Here is a 15,995-nt window from a genome sequence, read left to right as displayed (position 1 = left end):
TTGTTCATTATCAGAAATGTATTGGTCCGTGTGAAAGACAAAGAAAGAGAAGCTCTCGACAGAGTCAAAAGGAGCAAATTTAAGTTAAAGATATCAATCCTTATGAATTAAGAGCTATATATTAAATGTTAAAAAGAGCTTAGAAAGCTTACCACCCATTAATGTTTACGTTGTCTGGAACCTGTCAATTCCTAAACTTTAAATCTTCGCAACCTTTCAAATTTACCAACGGGTGGGTACACAAGCCAAATACCAACTACGCAGTCATCCAGACAAACATTAGCTAGCTAATGTTATGCTAATTGAAGGCTATCAAAACTAAGCTAATCATAATCTACTGGTAACTATCAAAATGAAACACACAGCTGAACTTGAGCCTATGCGCCTGACTGTATACTATACATTTGATGTTTTGTATCTTTGTGTAGTATTTTCGTGAGCTCAGCAGTTCTTTTTACACTTACACTAAACAGCCGGCGGAAAACGGCCGACTTGCTGTTTTTGATGACTCATTCTCATTCTCCCTATACTTTCATCTTTAAAAAAAGGCTACATAATATAACTAAAACTGCTGGACACTGTTTTTTTTATCAAACATTACTAAAACAGGAGAAAATAGTGTATTTGTCGATTATTTCTTGCCATGTGTGTGGACAGCAGTGGAGGAATAAGCGAAACCAGGCTTTGGATACAGCCAGCACTTTTGAAAAAGATCAATTCATATGAACATCACTAGACCTATCCTTTAAATCGGCCTATCTTATCTGAACATAGTGACATTTACATGAGTTCATTCTTTTCTTTTCCAGTGGTCGTTTGTTCCGGCACCCAGAACGCTCTCAGCACGACAGGAAACTCAGAGATCCAGTACAACCTGATGAAGGAGATCTATACTGGCTGTGATATTGTGATGGGCAACCTTGAGATTACCATGATGGAGCACACAAGAGACTTCTCCTTCCTGCAGGTTAGGCTTTTGTACATGGGTGCATCATTGAAAATGCTACTTTCACACTACTGCAGGGTGTATGTGTCACTGAGAAAAACTGCATGGTAACCAGCCCAGACAGGGATATGGATTAACTTGATGCCAAAAACAAGCCTGTATCGGAGCTGGTTATCACCGTCTACAGAGGATGATGTCTGTCTCAAATGCACAATGAGCTAATTTATGTCCCTCATCGAGTCATTTTCTAAATCAGCCACTGCTCTACTGTCATGGTGACTAACAACACAAGCAATACACACCTTTCTGCCAGGTTGTGACTCTGATATCAATCACTACGTCAAACTAAATCAGAGCATTGTCAGCGTAGGTGTTTCTGAACACCTGTATTTTCTTTCATTTCTCTTTCTCGTTTTTTTTTTTTGACAGTCTATCAGGGAGGTGACAGGCTACATCCTGTTTGCTGTCAACGAGTTCAGCTACCTGCCTCTGGACCAACTGCGCGTCATCAGAGGAAACACGCTGTATGAAGACCAGTATGCTTTGGCTGTGATGGTCAACTACAAAAAGGATGGGCAGCAGGGCTTACAAGAACTGGGCCTGACTCACCTCACAGGTACACAGGAGGTCACTCGGTTAGTGTGTTTAAGTGTGGGAGGCTGGAGGGGAGCAGATAAGGATGTGACACGAGGTTACTGTTGGAAATCCCACACCCACACAGTGCAGCCACACCTTCAGGGCACCGGTCGTCAGTGTGTGTGTAGCCGCAGTGATGTGACGTCCCTGGAATGCTTCAACTGCCAGTGTAACATGAGCTCCGGCACATGAGTTTGTATGAGCCGTAGTAAACAGCGAATGGCAGAGTTTGATAGGATGAGTCATGGGCCCGTTGGGGCTTGCTTTGCTAATTGTCTTTCATCATTAAAATGTTTGTGTGCTGCCTACAGAAATACTGGAGGGAGGAGTCAAGATTATCCAGAATAAGTACCTGAGTTACGCCCCTCAGGTGAACTGGCTCGACATATTGAAGGATGGAACAGCTCATATTATGATCGAGGACAACGGGCCTGAAAGTGAGTGGAAAGGATGATAATCACACACACGTGTCAGACTTTTCCTTTGGTCCGCTTTAAAATGCATCTATTGATAATACATTTATATCTTAGAGCCTTGTAACAAAGCATGCGGAGACCTTCCATGTTGGAAACCAGGAAACGACACGTGCCAGATCTGTGAGTGATATCAGCATCCCTTTATTTTCCACGCATCGACTCAGTTCCTCAAAGCCCAATCAAGGGTTCAGCATGATCTGTAGATGTCCATTTTTTATGTAATATTTTCAATAATGATTCACCACATAAAAAAAATAAACGAGGCAACATTTACATTAACTAATTGTTATGTTTTGAAACATCAAAACAGAAGAAACTTGAATCGAGACTCGTCCTTTCTCACAGCGTTAATGTTCTGACTCGAGAGACTTCGTGACTCTGGAACTATTTTTTCCGATTATTCCGACACCACATGAATGCAGCACACGTTGAAAGTGAAAAATAATTTGGGTATCTGCCCTGCGATTTTGATCTGCTCCCAAATGTTGTATTCTTTCTTGGTCCGTGCTACACTTCCATCAAGTTTCATAAAAATCGTACCAGTAGTTTTTTCTGTAATCCTGCTGACAGAGAAACAAACCAAGCCGAAAACAGGAGAGGATAATAATAATTATAAGAAGAAGAAGAAGAAGAAGAAGAAGAAGAAGGAGAAATTATTATGAATTATTAGAAATAAATCATCAGTTGTCATAGTTACAAACAAATCCACACAGCATCATATCTTAAAAACTGCAGATTTCTAAAGCCTGTACTATTTTACTTAATATTACTCTAATGTTAGTTCATACATGTCACATATTGTACATTGATAGTATTTGATTGGTCGGGTCATTTAAACACATTATCTTAATAATAAAGCATGTGTATGAACGTTGGCATGGAGGTTAAAATCACTAAGATGTGATGTAAGAGGTTTTAAAAAGTGCTGCAGAAGACAAATGAACACACTCTCAACTCTCTTTCAGTGACAAAGACCGTGTGTGCCCCTCAGTGTAACGCCCGATGCTTCGGTAGAAGCCCGAGCGAGTGCTGTCACATTGAGTGTGCCGGAGGCTGCACGGGACCCCTGGATACAGATTGCTTTGTGAGTGCCCCGCTTCTATCGTCCTTTTAACACAGATGACATTTAGCCACAGGAGGGAAAGCACAGGTGTAAATAATAAAATGCATGTTTCAGGTCCCTGGTATTGTTCCTGCTGACTCACTGTCACTGGGACATTAGAATAGAACAGAGCCACCGTTAATGTTGTTAGACACACCTGTGCTTTTCTCTGACAATGCGACAAAGACATAAACACATGAACATATGTATTAGCTGTGTTTCTCAATGTGCCGTGTGTATGTGACCTTCCACAGGCTTGTAGGAACTTCAACAACTCGGGCGCCTGTGTGCCTCTCTGTCCCCAGACCCTCATCTACAACAAGCACACATTCAAACTGGAGCCCAACCCCAATGCCAAGTACCAGTATGGCTCCATCTGTGTGGCCCAGTGCCCCAGTGAGTCCGCCCCCCGTACACACACTGTCTTATAGACACATGTTCACACAGACTCACAGTTTATATACAGTTGCTGCCTTTAGCATCAATGCAGTTTTATGTTTTGTTCAGCATTCAAAGCTTTTCAATAACAGCTGTTGTAAATTACTGCTGAATACGGTGAAGGCATTAAAACGTCTTTTTTAACCACTAACACTGCTTAAAATAACACCAAACCTCTGCAGTAGCATGAGAAGAGTCCCTACACATAAAACCAAGCACCAACTATTAGCGAAACACAAGTTTATTAAAAGAGTGTTTTAAAAACCTACCTACTGGCCTGGGTACCAGCTCCTCTCATAGTTAAGTCCATTCAAGTCAATTACCAAAGTCAATCCAAAAGGAAGGAGCCCATTGGTGCTTCGTTGTATGTGTCAGGACTCTTCTCATGCCAGTGCAGAGGTTATGTGTTATTTTGAGCAGTATTAGTGGTTAAAAAAGGCTGTTTTAATGTCTTCACCGTATTGCCACAAGCTAAACAGTGTTAGCTGCGTCCGCCTTCCCCGTTAATAGTTGCTGCATGAAAAAAAATGAATTTGATGTATGTAAGTGCCGAAAAGGACCATGGGATGATTTTGGCCGGAATTACATTGAAGTCACTGATTTGAGCACTTTTTTTTGTTTGTCTTTTGCACAGCTAACTTTGTGGTGGACGGCAGCTCATGTGTGAGCAGTTGCCCGTCTGATAAAATGGAGGTGGAGAAACATTCTGTGAAAATATGTGAACCCTGCGGAGGCCTCTGTCCGAAAGGTATTTTCTATACATCTGTCACATTGACTAGTACAATAAAGGGGCATAAATGGAGCTAATCTCTCAAAATCATAATCACAGTTTTCACTGAATTCATGTTTTAACTTCGGTCTTTTTTTCATCTTTCGTCCCAGCATGCCATGGCACAGGAAGTCCGACCAGACAGACTGTTGATGCTCTCAACATCGACAGTTTCATAAACTGCACTAAGATCCAGGGCAGTCTGCACTTCCTGGTGACTGGGATCGAAGGGTAAACTTATACTAGTTGTTGTTAGTTTTAACTGTATTTAGTAGGTTACTGTAATTTCATCTGTGCTTTGTGGATGTTTATGCAATAGGCCTTTGTTTTTTTTCTCTTTCAAAGTGATGCTTACAACGGTGTACCAGCCCTCGATCCAGAGAAATTGAAAATCTTCAACACTGTGAGGGAGATTACAGGTGTGTGTCTTCAGACTGTCAGTGTTCTTTGGCACGGTCACGTCACAGCCACAGTTTTCCGTCTGCAGCCTCTGGAACACAGTGTCTTTATTTTCAGATATGCTGAGCATCCAGTCATGGCCTGAAAACATGTCTGACCTGTCAGTCTTCTCCAACCTCCAAACTATTCAGGGCAGAACACTTTACAAGTGAGCAGCAGTTGTTTTCTTGTCTTTGTTCTAACATTGTTTTTGATTCTCTGGTTCACTGAGGTCGTGTTACTATCATGTTGTTGTTCCTCTGTTGGTTATTGTATTGCAGACTAATTGATGGCATTAATCTGAATGTCTTGTATTTCTTTGTTCTTTTGTTATATCTCATTTTTACCCTGTGTAGAGGAGTGAGCTCTAGAAGGTACAGTGAATATTTTACCGCCTGTATCCACCTCTTTATGCACAATATCTCGGTTTAAAATCATTGTTTTGTGGTTTAGATATTATTATATTATTCTTACAGGGCATATTCAGGACTGGGATTGTGTGATTCAGTCGGTGGTGGGTGCAACTCTGGTTTTCATGCATGCTCTTTCTTATGGAAATTGATTGATTGGTATTTGGCTGCTAATTTTTGGAATCTGAGATTCTGTTTTTCATGGAAACAAAGAAAGAGAAACTGAACTCCTCATTGCAAAGTTCAATAATGTCTCCTTGCAAAATTAAACACCATAGAGTTTATATTTTAGCATTGACATATTCTACATTTAAAACCATTTACATGAATTGGTTTGTATTCCTCTTTCACATTTTCAGTCAGGTAACTAACTATAAGTTGTGCAATTTCAGAGAGACAGGCGCTAAAACGGAGCATTTCAGATTCAGAGTATGACAAAAAAAAATGTGTTTTTTGAACATTTAAGCATGTAAACATGTTGTTGTAGTAGAAACCCAAAATAAAGGACCTGAAATAAACATAAGAAGGGAACTTTAAATCTTAACCTGATTTTTAAATTGCAAAACTTTCAATCACATTCTGAGAAAATTTAAAGGAACTCAAACACAAATTAAGAAAGATGGTTTTAAATTATTGCTTCCATTGTGTTTTAAACACAATCACAACTGTTGGCAAGTATTTATTTTCTTACTAAGCATCTATTCACCACTTACTGTTGCAGGGGCTACTCTCTTCTGGTGATGAAGATCCGCTCTCTGACCTCTCTGGGGTTACGCTCGCTGCGAAAAATAAACGACGGTGGCGTCTACATCACAGGAAACAAGAAGCTCTGCTATCACGACACTGTTAACTGGACAAGTATCCTGACCAGCGGCTCTCGTCCGCAGCGACGTCAGAAGCTCATCGATGTCAAGGAGAACAGACCGAGAAATCAGTGCGGTGAGTGAGGCTGGATCATTTTTGACCATCTTCCTTGTCAGTGTTTAAGGTGTTTATGATGAGTAATTTTGTTCTGTTGTGTGTGTAGTCAATGAGGGCCATGTGTGCGACCCCCTGTGCTCCTCTGATGGCTGCTGGGGCCCGGGGCCAAACCAGTGTCTGTCCTGTAAGAAATACAGCAGGGGAGGAACGTGCGTGCCAGACTGCATGTTCTTAACCGGGTGAGTCTTCAGTAAAAGACTAATAATATGAATAATATTGTTCACAGTGTTTGACTTAATGTGAGTAATATTTGCTTCCCAAGTGTTTCAATCTTATCTGCTGTCTGCTGAAAGATTATGAAAGTGATTGACCTTTCCCTCTGAATGCAGGGAGAGGCGGGAGTTTGCTCTTCAATCAGGGGAGTGTATGCCATGTCACCCTGAGTGTAAGGTCCAGGAGGGGAAGCAGACCTGCACTGGCCCGGTATGATTTTCTCTGTTCAGTGACTAACCAATGCCCCATGAGTTGGGTCCTGTGTTTTCAGGAACAGCTCACCCGATGGACTTCACACTTGACACTGAACTCTCTTGCATCCTAAGCGATTCACCTGCCAAGTGAGAAGTTGATTGGATGAACAGTTCTTGAGATAGGCAAAGGACATTTATACACGCATACACACAGACAGACAGAGATTATTTCCTTTAGAATAAAATAGTATAGTCTTTAATTGTCATTGTAAAGGTAAAACAAAACTGAGTGACCAGTGCTCTTAAGGTACAAAAAGCCAAAGAGACAACAGATTAAAAAAAAATGTGTAAAACACAATAGATCTTTTTAAAAATCATTTTTTAAATAGACAGTATTGCACGTTATAGTTAGATGCTGTATGCTACAGCTCCACCTACTGGCCAAATGGCAAAGAAATTGTCATGATCACTCAGACTTCATATCCACCCAGGTCCAACAAATGTGGTTGCATATACCCTAGTCACAGTGACGCTTGTAACCGCTATAAGCAGTCACCAGCCGACCACGCACACATGTTCTGGACGTGCCCAAAGCTTTTTGAACTTCGGTCCGATATATTTCAAACCCTCAAACAGGCTCTTAACACAAGTTTGGCTGCTCTTTTTGGGCTCCCTCTGTCTAAAAATATGTGTGTTGCTGCCACCTAGTGACATAATTAAAGGCTAATCCATGTTTCACCCTGTTTTGTTCGTCAACTAAACCGTCCCTCTGTGTTTTAAGGGAGCGGATCAGTGTGTAGCATGTTCCAGCCTGCAGGATGGTCCACACTGTGTCTCCTTGTGTCCTGAGGGCGTGATGGGAGGGGAGGAAGTCATCTTTAAATACCCAAACAAGCAAGGGCGCTGTGAACCGTGCCACATCAACTGCACCCAAGGGTAAGACATGAGTAGAGCTCTCTCTGTGTTTATTCATACGTATGTTTGTGTTTATTTTTAAATCAACCTGTTTTCTGTGTTTTTAGGTGCTACGGCCCAGGAATCGGAGACTGTGTGGGGTCACCCCAGTACCTTTCTGGGTAAGTTGTTCTTCTCAATCTGACATATTTTAAATAGTTTAGACATTTGTTTCAATATCAAGTCATGTGTCATCTCCTCTTCCTCTTCTTCTGTTATCAGACAAGTGACCACGGCCATCGTGCTGGGAGTGATTGCGGTCCTCTTCGTTTCATTCTCTGTTTTCGTACTGACTATTCTGTACCGCCGAGGTCTCGCCATCCGTCGCAAGCGGGCCATGAGGAGATACATGGAGAGCGGAGAGGTAGGTCAGAAGTCTTCACTTTGTTGTAATGCTTCAGTTAAAGTTTACCTTAACACTTGATCTGTGTGCCTGCAGAGCTTTGAGCCCCTGGATGCTGGAGAGAAAGGAGCTAAAGTCCACGCTCGGATCCTTAAGCCCACAGAGCTGCGTAAGATCAAGCTTCTGGGTAACGGAGTGTTTGGATCAGTCCATAAGGTAATGGCTATTGTGGCAGTTGTCTATACAATCCATCTCTTGCACATTTGATATTCATTCATGTCTCTACTTCGTACGTCACAGGGTATTTGGATCCCTGAGGGCGATACAGTGAAGCTTCCTGTGGCTATAAAGACGATACACGATCGCACCGGACGGCAGACCTTCTATGAGCTGACGGATGTAAGAGAACATGACATGAAGGAAAGGGTCTATGTGTCAACTACTCATTTGAAACTCGAAAGGTTCCCAGAGTCATGAAAAATATAAGAAATTAACGTGGCTCAAAATGTCTCAAATCACTTCTGCCGCAGATCTCTGTTATTGATCTCAATGTAGATCAAGTATTTTCTCCACACAAAGCTAAATCAATTGGTGATATGAGGAGTGTGTGGTTGCAATAATAAACATACAAAGAAGTCTATTGTTGTGCAGGAGCTTGAGGATTGTGAGAGGTTTATACGGCCATTTCGATGCTTACCTCCACAAAGAAGTAATCTACAAACCCTTCAGAACCTGCGAGTGTCGGGAATATTAGAGTAATCCAGCATTAAGGGCTGACATTTCTTTAAAAAAAAAACCTAACTATTTACTCTTAATACAGCACATGATGACCATTGGAAGCATGGACCACATCAACGTTGTCAGGACCCTGGGTATCTGTCCCGGTGCCAGCCTGCAGCTCGTCACACAGCTCAGCAGTCAGGGCTCCCTGCTGGAACACGTCAGGAACTACAAGAACAAACTTAGCCCGCAGAGGCTGCTCAACTGGTGTGTTCAAATCGCAAAGGTAAAGGACCAACCTTTCTTTTGTTTGGACTGTTGGTCTACTCCACTGATACCTCAAACACTTAAAGGCATTGTTGTCCTTTCTCATCAGGGTATGTATTACCTGGAGGAGAACAGGGTGGTCCACAGGAACCTGGCCGCCAGAAATGTGCTCCTGAAGAATAATTACACCGCCCAGATCTCAGATTACGGCATTGCAGACCTACTTTACCCCGATGACAAGAAGTTCTTTTACAATGAGGTCAAGGTCCGTAGCCTGGCAGAAAAGATATGATACTCAGAAATATGATCAAAGTTCATTAAGAGAGCCTGTGACATGACTTTATTTTGCCCACTGCTCCTGTTTGCTCCCATTTACTGAACACTTCCTGTAATTTCACTGAAGTAATCAATATACTTTATATTATCTTTTTCGTCTTTAGACACCAATCAAATGGATGTCCTTAGAGAGCATCTTGTTTCGCAGATACACACATCAGAGTGATGTCTGGAGCTACGGTGAGTTTTTAATCAGCTAACAGGTGTTAGTGTGTTTATGAACACAGCAGTGGAGGTGTTTCATGCCACACTAAACCTGTCACCTTCCTTTAGGTGTGACGGTATGGGAGATGATGTCCTATGGGGCAGAGCCGTACACTACGATGCGTCCACAGGACGTTCCTGATCTCCTGGAAAAGGGCGAGCGTCTGTCCCAGCCTCAGATTTGCACCATTGATGTCTACATGGTCATGGTCAAGTGTGAGTGCCTGTCTTCTATCTTTCTTTTGCGTTTGATCTGAACTATAAAATAACAGCAGTAATACAGACATGCTGCTTTGTAGCTATGCACGCAGCAGGTTGTGGGTTGGTCTGCCACTTTGATTCAGACTGAAATATCTCAATAACTATTGGATGGATTCAGATTTTCATGGAAATTTGGTACATTCAAGGTCCCCAGAGGATGGATTCTAATGATTTGGTGTTACTTGACTTTCCCATTTACACCATTTTTGACTTGAATTGAAACGTCTCAACAAATGCTGACCAATCGTAGCAGACTGGACATTTAGAGCTGGATAGACAGGTGCTAAAATGGAGAGTTTCAGATTCAGATTGAAAAAATTTTTTTTTCAACATTAAAGCATGTAAAAACGTTTTTGTAAATCTGAAAATGAGTATAATATGGGGCCTTTAAGTGATCCTCTGACTTTTCATCTATTACCATCATGAGTTCATGTATCTGCCTGTTATGACCAAAAGCCTACTCAGTTAATTACTTTGAGTTTTGACTTTGTGTTAGAGCTAATGAGCAAATGCTAAGGTAGTGAGCATGATAGCATGGTTATGTTAGCGTTTAACGCAAAGCATTGCTGTGCCCATAGACTGTTTATAAATAATAATATATTAAAATATCTTAAAATAGAGTCTATGGCTAATTACGGCCCCACAGAGCTGCAAGCATGACTCTAAATTTTGTTTATATTTAACTATATTTTAATTAGTTCAGATGCTCTTTATTGTGCACTAGTTCCATAGAAATTAGTTTCAAACTATGGCTTTTATTTTTAATTTCCAGGTTGGATGATCGATGAGAACGTACGTCCAACATTCAAAGAGCTGGCCAATGAATTTACCAGAATGGCCAGAGACCCGCCTCGCTACCTGGTGATCAAAGTAAGACAGGCTTTGTGTTCACCAGTAGACAACCAATTTGTACAGCACCTGTGTTTTTATTCAGTGTCGTGTTTATTGTGGTGCTTCAGTAAAAGGGTACATACATACATGTCTCACTTCCTTTCACCAGGAGGACTGCAGCCAACAGGACTCAGCCCCGGAGGAACTCGCCCAGCGAAGTGTAGACCTGGACCACCTGGATGATATAGACATTGAGCTGGTGGACCAGGAGGATGAGGAGGAAGTAGATGGCATGACTCCAGCAAACCACTACTTGTCTCCAGGAGCCAGGAGCCTCGGTCGTCTCTCCAGGATGGACACTAACAGAGTAAGAGACACGCCTCTTCAGGTCAATTCTATGACCAGTTAATATGTGGAAATGTCTTTTCTGTCTGCTCCTGCATCTAAATCTTAATCATGTCTTTTCTTGTAAAGGTGATCGCTCCAAGCGTTGCTGGATACCTGCCTATGACCCCAGGTGTTGACAACCCAGGACAGGTACCTAAATCAGGCTGCTGTTAAGCCCCTTTTTATAAACAGTTTTGCATGTTTCCATGTACATTCAGTGTCTATAACTGAGCATAATTGAGTCAAACTATACAGTAGAAATCAGAATTAGAGAACAACTTGTTATGTAATATTGTTATTTTTTTACAGTTCAGAATTTGATAAAATATCCGCTGTGGCTATCCCACTGCTGTACCAGCATGTTTTTTTTAAATAACCAAGGCACTTCAACAAAAACCTTTATTTTGTGAAAAAAAAAAACAGTGATCAAAATTAGAGAACAGTAACAATTGTGTCAGAAGAGAAGATCTAAACACTGTTTTTAGGGCTATATGATTAAAAAATAAACAGGAAGTGTAGAGGCCACAGCTTTGAATGACGTCAGCACATCTGTGCCCACAGGACATCACTAGTTTCTCACACTGCTCTGGTTTGATCTTGGTCCGTTCTTCTTCAGTCTCTTCCACAGTTCACTAACTGTAGTGGGTTTCTTAGCCATTACTATGTCACCAAGGCTTTTCCAGGGATACTCTATGGGGTTTAGATCTGTACTCTGGACTGGCCATTTCATTGTTTCAATATTCTTTGCTTCAAGAACAGCTTCACCTGTTTTACAGTGTGACAGGGGGCATTGAAAATTGCAGCTGATTGGGAGACAATTGCAGTGAAGGTATTACATGTTGCTGAAGAAGATTCACATAAACATTTGCATGCACCCTGCCATGTAGCTGAACAAGAGGCCCAACTCCTGCTGCAGAAAACATCCCCAAAAACATGACGCTTCCTCCTCCAAATTTAACTGACATTTCATACACTTTGGGTTCAGTCCTTCCCCAGAGACATAATGTTTCCCACAGACACAAATAAACTGAGCGTCCTCTCATCAGTGAAGTCACTCTGGACCAGTTCTCCTCTGTCCATAAAACATGTTCCTCAGCAAAGGCAAGTCTAGCCTTTTTACTCGTTCTGCTGATGAGAGGTTGGTCACTGCAGAGTGGGCTTTCAGTTAAAATTGTCTTAAATGACTACACACTGTGTTCAGAGACAGATCCTTGCCCTGTTCAGCACTTTGCATAATCCTGTCCTCTCATGCACTTCCTTTACGTGGATGCCCGTCCTGTTTGAGGGACTGTAAAGTTTGTAGAGTTTCAATATTCTTAAAAATCACAGACTGTGAACGCCCAACCTCTCTCTGATGGCTGAGAGGGTCATCCCTTTGGCCTTCATCTGAACAACCTGCTGTCTCAGGGTTTCAATCACCTTAGAGCAGCTTGACGTCTTGTAAAGTATCCAGGAGAGCTGCCAGATAAATAGGGTGTGTCCAACAATTCAGTAAATTGTCACCAGGTGCCAGATTAACACCAATAACTGGGAGGTGAGTGCCTTGGTTATTTAAAAAAGCATGCTAGTACAGCAGTGGTATAGCCACAGCGGATATTCTATCAAATTCTGAAAAAAATAACAATATTTCAGAATAAATCAAGTATTTATTAGTTGTTCTCTAATTTTGATCTCCACTGTAGATATGATCAACTGCACGTTCCTACTCTTGCCATTTTATTTATTTTATATTAAATAAAGCTTCTTGAATCTTGAATTAATGCAGGTCTGTTTGGGTTGTCTTGTGTAGGCCATGTGGCAGTCACGCTCTCGACTAAACTCCGCCCGCACTGCGTCTGAGAGCTCGGAGGGCTGCGGCACGGCAGTGGAGCTGGAGATGATTGAGGGCTTTTCTCTGGCAGGGAGCCTGAAGAGACGACGTCAACGTGAGGACAGCGCTTACATGTCTCAGAGGGACAGCTTGTCCGGCGGGCCACCAGAGACCCCATCCCCAGAGATGGAGGAAGAGGATCAGAATGGATACGTGCTTCCTGGAGACAGCCCAGAGAGAGGTGATAGCAACATTACTGGTAGATTATAAATCATATGATCAATAGTCCTAAAATGGGTCTATATGCCCGGGTTACATCTCCTGTGTCACAACCACATGTTTATAAAATGAAGCAAAACTGCCAGGTTAATAGTATTTTCTTCATACATACGTACCTAAAGATTATTCTTAAGCAAACCTCACATTGTCCATTCTTTTTTTAAGAAACCCTCCTTTCCTCATCTCGAGCCGCTCCTGGCAGGATGGGGAAGTCTCATTCGTCGGGCCTCCTGGATGACCCAGATGAGGAAGAATACGAGTATATGAACAAGCAGACGTGTGCAACAGCTGCCTCACCCAGACACAGCAGCCACTGGCTGAAGCCGAGCAAGAAGCGCACCTCCTCGGTATCGTCACAAGCGACAGCGTGCTCAGCTGACACCACATCATCTGTGGAGGTCAGGGGAGGTCACACAAGGAGCAATCACAACTCTGATTCAGAGCAGCAGGGATCTAATGAAGTTGAATATGAATACATGGATATCCGGGGTAGTGAAAAAGATGAGAGCCTTCCAACGCCTGACCCTCCTCCTCCTCCGACAGCAGCAAGGATGGGCAGAGAGATGGAGGATGATGAGGAGGAGAAAGAGGAGGATGAATATGTGGAGGACAGTAACTATCACTACACAAACAGACAGCCGAAGCTGCGTCAGGCTCTTCAAGACAGGAAGGAGCTAAAGATAGAGGGAAGGGACGAGGACGAGGCATATGAGTATGAGGACATGGACTCCTTTGCTGCCCTGCGGCCTGGAGATAGTGTGGTGTACCACAACCTGCAGAGGGAGGAGGAAGGAGCGGTAGGAGGCACAAAGGCACATCGATCTGGGTTTGAACCCTATGTAAAAGTGCGAGCTGGCGTCGGGGAACCTGCGACTGGTGACAGATCTTTTGACAATCCAGACTATTGGCACAGCAGGATGTTTCTGAAGCCCAAAGCAGTGCCTTCATGAAGAACATTTTAAATATCATGAACTTCCCTCTGAGACGTTTTCATGAAGGACCTGAAACAGGAAATGCAATCAAAAGCCATGTTAATACTGCAACCTATGACACAGTCTTGAAAAAACCTGATGACAAGTGACTTTTCAGGCTGATGTAATGTCGTGTGTCAAGGCCTGTGATTCGGGGGCATTTCCAGAAATAATAGGACTGAGTGTTGAACACTAAATTAACAGATTACAAGCTATATTTTTCTGTTTACATTTTGAAATGAACAAAGCTTTTTCTTGAGAACAAATGTGTTTGTTTGGAGTGTGGACTTTTATTTTCTGAGACCTCTTTTAATGATGATATACATTTTCTACTCATTAAAATTATTTTGAATAACTATTCTGAAGTGCCACGTTTTTATTTGAATTAACCTAAATAACATGATTATATGTCAATGCAGGTTATGTTCTTCAGTTAGTTCATATTGACACATCTCACAACCTGCCTCAGGGCTCAGTTGGTTCAGTTGTCATAGAGAGTTTTCTCAGCACTCTTTCACAAAGACTCAAGTGCAGTTCAGAAGCTCTTGAATAAGATAAATTGACCATTTTCTCAAGGTCTGAAAATGATGCTGCAATATTCTGACCTTTAAAAAAAATAAAAAGAGGGTTTAATTTTGTTGTCTTTTATGGTTGTTGCTATTGGGGGATAAACAAACCTCAATACTGTCTTTCTCCAGGTTATCATTAGTGTCCTCGTGCTTTTAAGTCTTATAATAAATGGGGCCACTACTGTAGTTTAGGCTTAAATATTTAGGGTCCTGGAAGGAATGGGAGTCATTTTTTTATTTAATTTTGTAACGGGAACAGGATTTTTAGAGGGTAGAGACTGACACACTACTCCGTGTCTCGAGCAAATATTACACCGGCTCCGGGAGTCGAGCGCAGGGAGCATTTATGATGATTTAAACTGATATTCAACACAGTAACATGCACATAGACTGTAAAACACCGACTTTCACGGCCCAAATCTTACCGGTACTCCAGGTTAGCATCTAGTGTATATGCCATAGATAGTAGGCTATATTGAATTGCTATATTTTCGTGGAGAAAACCTCTTCTTATATGTTTATTGTTACATTTCTTGTCTTGTATGTTGATACCATTCAAAAGCAAAACAGATTTCATTAAGGGACATTTCATTAAACTAAGTAAGCCAGAGGGGCTTGCCTTTATCACAGAGTTGTTTTCTTTGAAAGGTACAGGAAAATTATGACGCGATCAGAAACTCTCATAGGAGAAGACAAGACCATGTTCATTCAAAACAGACAAAATATTATTTATGCCTCTCTCAAACAATTTGGAATAAAAAAGAGACTTAGTCCTAATAGTAATTCACTCATTATTCCATAATAATGTTTTGTGAGGGGAAAAATTGTGATTGAAGCATAGTTTCCCAGGCAGAAATGATTGCTGATGAAATTTGGACAGCGTGAAGTTTGTCAGGTGAGTCGTTGCAGGTTAAAATGAAAGTCCACCAGTTCTTTCAAAAATATAATTGGGCATGAAGAACCACAATGAATTTTGATGTGTTAAACTTCTTTTGAACCAGTTTATTTAAAAGTATTTATAATATCCAATATACTGTATGATATAATAATACTGTATATATGCTTGTTTCATTAGCAGTGGCATCATTCACAAACGATGGATAAACAAAATGTGAGGCGCCTTCAGCTTTTGACAAAAGGACCCTGCCGTATAATGTTAAGTCCCTCTGAAGCCAAAGGTTAAAGATATCTTTTTTTTTTAAAATTATTCCAGAAAAGTTCAGGTGGTGCCTTGGTATTCATTTTTTGTTATATTAATGCCCAAATACTTGACCCTGTTCAGAGTAGAATTACAATTTCCGTCCTCATCGATTGTGATGCGTTTTTTTATCTTACCAATAAAGATTTCACAAGAGGGTTTGTTGAATTCTGATTTGTACAAGTTGCTGTGAAAGGAAAAAAACGAATTTGATATTAATTTTATATCAGTTTATTTACTACCATTAATATCAAGCATACTT

The 15,995-nt window shown here is 41.4% G+C and overlaps 1 protein-coding gene across 4 annotated transcripts in view; it reads left to right on the top strand.

Moving 5' to 3' along the window:
* The window catches only part of erbb3a (erb-b2 receptor tyrosine kinase 3a), a 21,551-nt gene extending 7,229 nt beyond the window's left edge, over positions 1-14,322 (top strand). Inside the window, exons 2-29 of one of the 4 annotated variants that reach the window (XM_083938463.1) lie at positions 810-967; positions 1,376-1,562; positions 1,894-2,019; positions 2,113-2,178; positions 3,024-3,142; positions 3,415-3,556; positions 4,233-4,346; positions 4,481-4,598; positions 4,713-4,786; positions 4,884-4,974; positions 5,162-5,179; positions 5,937-6,154; positions 6,243-6,375; positions 6,526-6,619; positions 7,385-7,539; positions 7,626-7,679; positions 7,780-7,921; positions 7,997-8,116; positions 8,201-8,299; positions 8,721-8,906; positions 8,997-9,152; positions 9,328-9,403; positions 9,497-9,643; positions 10,461-10,558; positions 10,689-10,886; positions 10,994-11,056; positions 12,696-12,957; positions 13,161-14,322. In XM_083938463.1, the coding sequence (XP_083794589.1) occupies positions 810-967; positions 1,376-1,562; positions 1,894-2,019; positions 2,113-2,178; positions 3,024-3,142; positions 3,415-3,556; positions 4,233-4,346; positions 4,481-4,598; positions 4,713-4,786; positions 4,884-4,974; positions 5,162-5,179; positions 5,937-6,154; positions 6,243-6,375; positions 6,526-6,619; positions 7,385-7,539; positions 7,626-7,679; positions 7,780-7,921; positions 7,997-8,116; positions 8,201-8,299; positions 8,721-8,906; positions 8,997-9,152; positions 9,328-9,403; positions 9,497-9,643; positions 10,461-10,558; positions 10,689-10,886; positions 10,994-11,056; positions 12,696-12,957; positions 13,161-13,945 (4,199 nt within the window). In that variant the 3' untranslated portion in view covers positions 13,946-14,322. Of the gene's footprint in view, positions 1-809; positions 968-1,375; positions 1,563-1,893; positions 2,020-2,112; positions 2,179-3,023; positions 3,143-3,414; positions 3,557-4,232; positions 4,347-4,480; positions 4,599-4,712; positions 4,787-4,883; positions 4,975-5,161; positions 5,180-5,936; positions 6,155-6,242; positions 6,376-6,525; positions 6,620-7,384; positions 7,540-7,625; positions 7,680-7,779; positions 7,922-7,996; positions 8,117-8,200; positions 8,300-8,720; positions 8,907-8,996; positions 9,153-9,327; positions 9,404-9,496; positions 9,644-10,460; positions 10,559-10,688; positions 10,887-10,993; positions 11,057-12,695; positions 12,976-13,160 lie in introns of all 4 variants that reach the window. The other 3 variants (XM_083938462.1, XM_083938465.1, XM_083938464.1) reach the window with 3 other exon arrangements.
* The last annotated feature ends 1,673 nt before the right edge of the window (positions 14,323-15,995 follow it).

Source organism: Echiichthys vipera, assembly GCF_963691815.1.
Source record: "Echiichthys vipera genome assembly, chromosome: X".
NCBI lineage: Eukaryota > Metazoa > Chordata > Actinopteri > Perciformes > Trachinidae > Echiichthys > Echiichthys vipera.
This window is presented reverse-complemented; position numbering and strand designations above follow the sequence as displayed.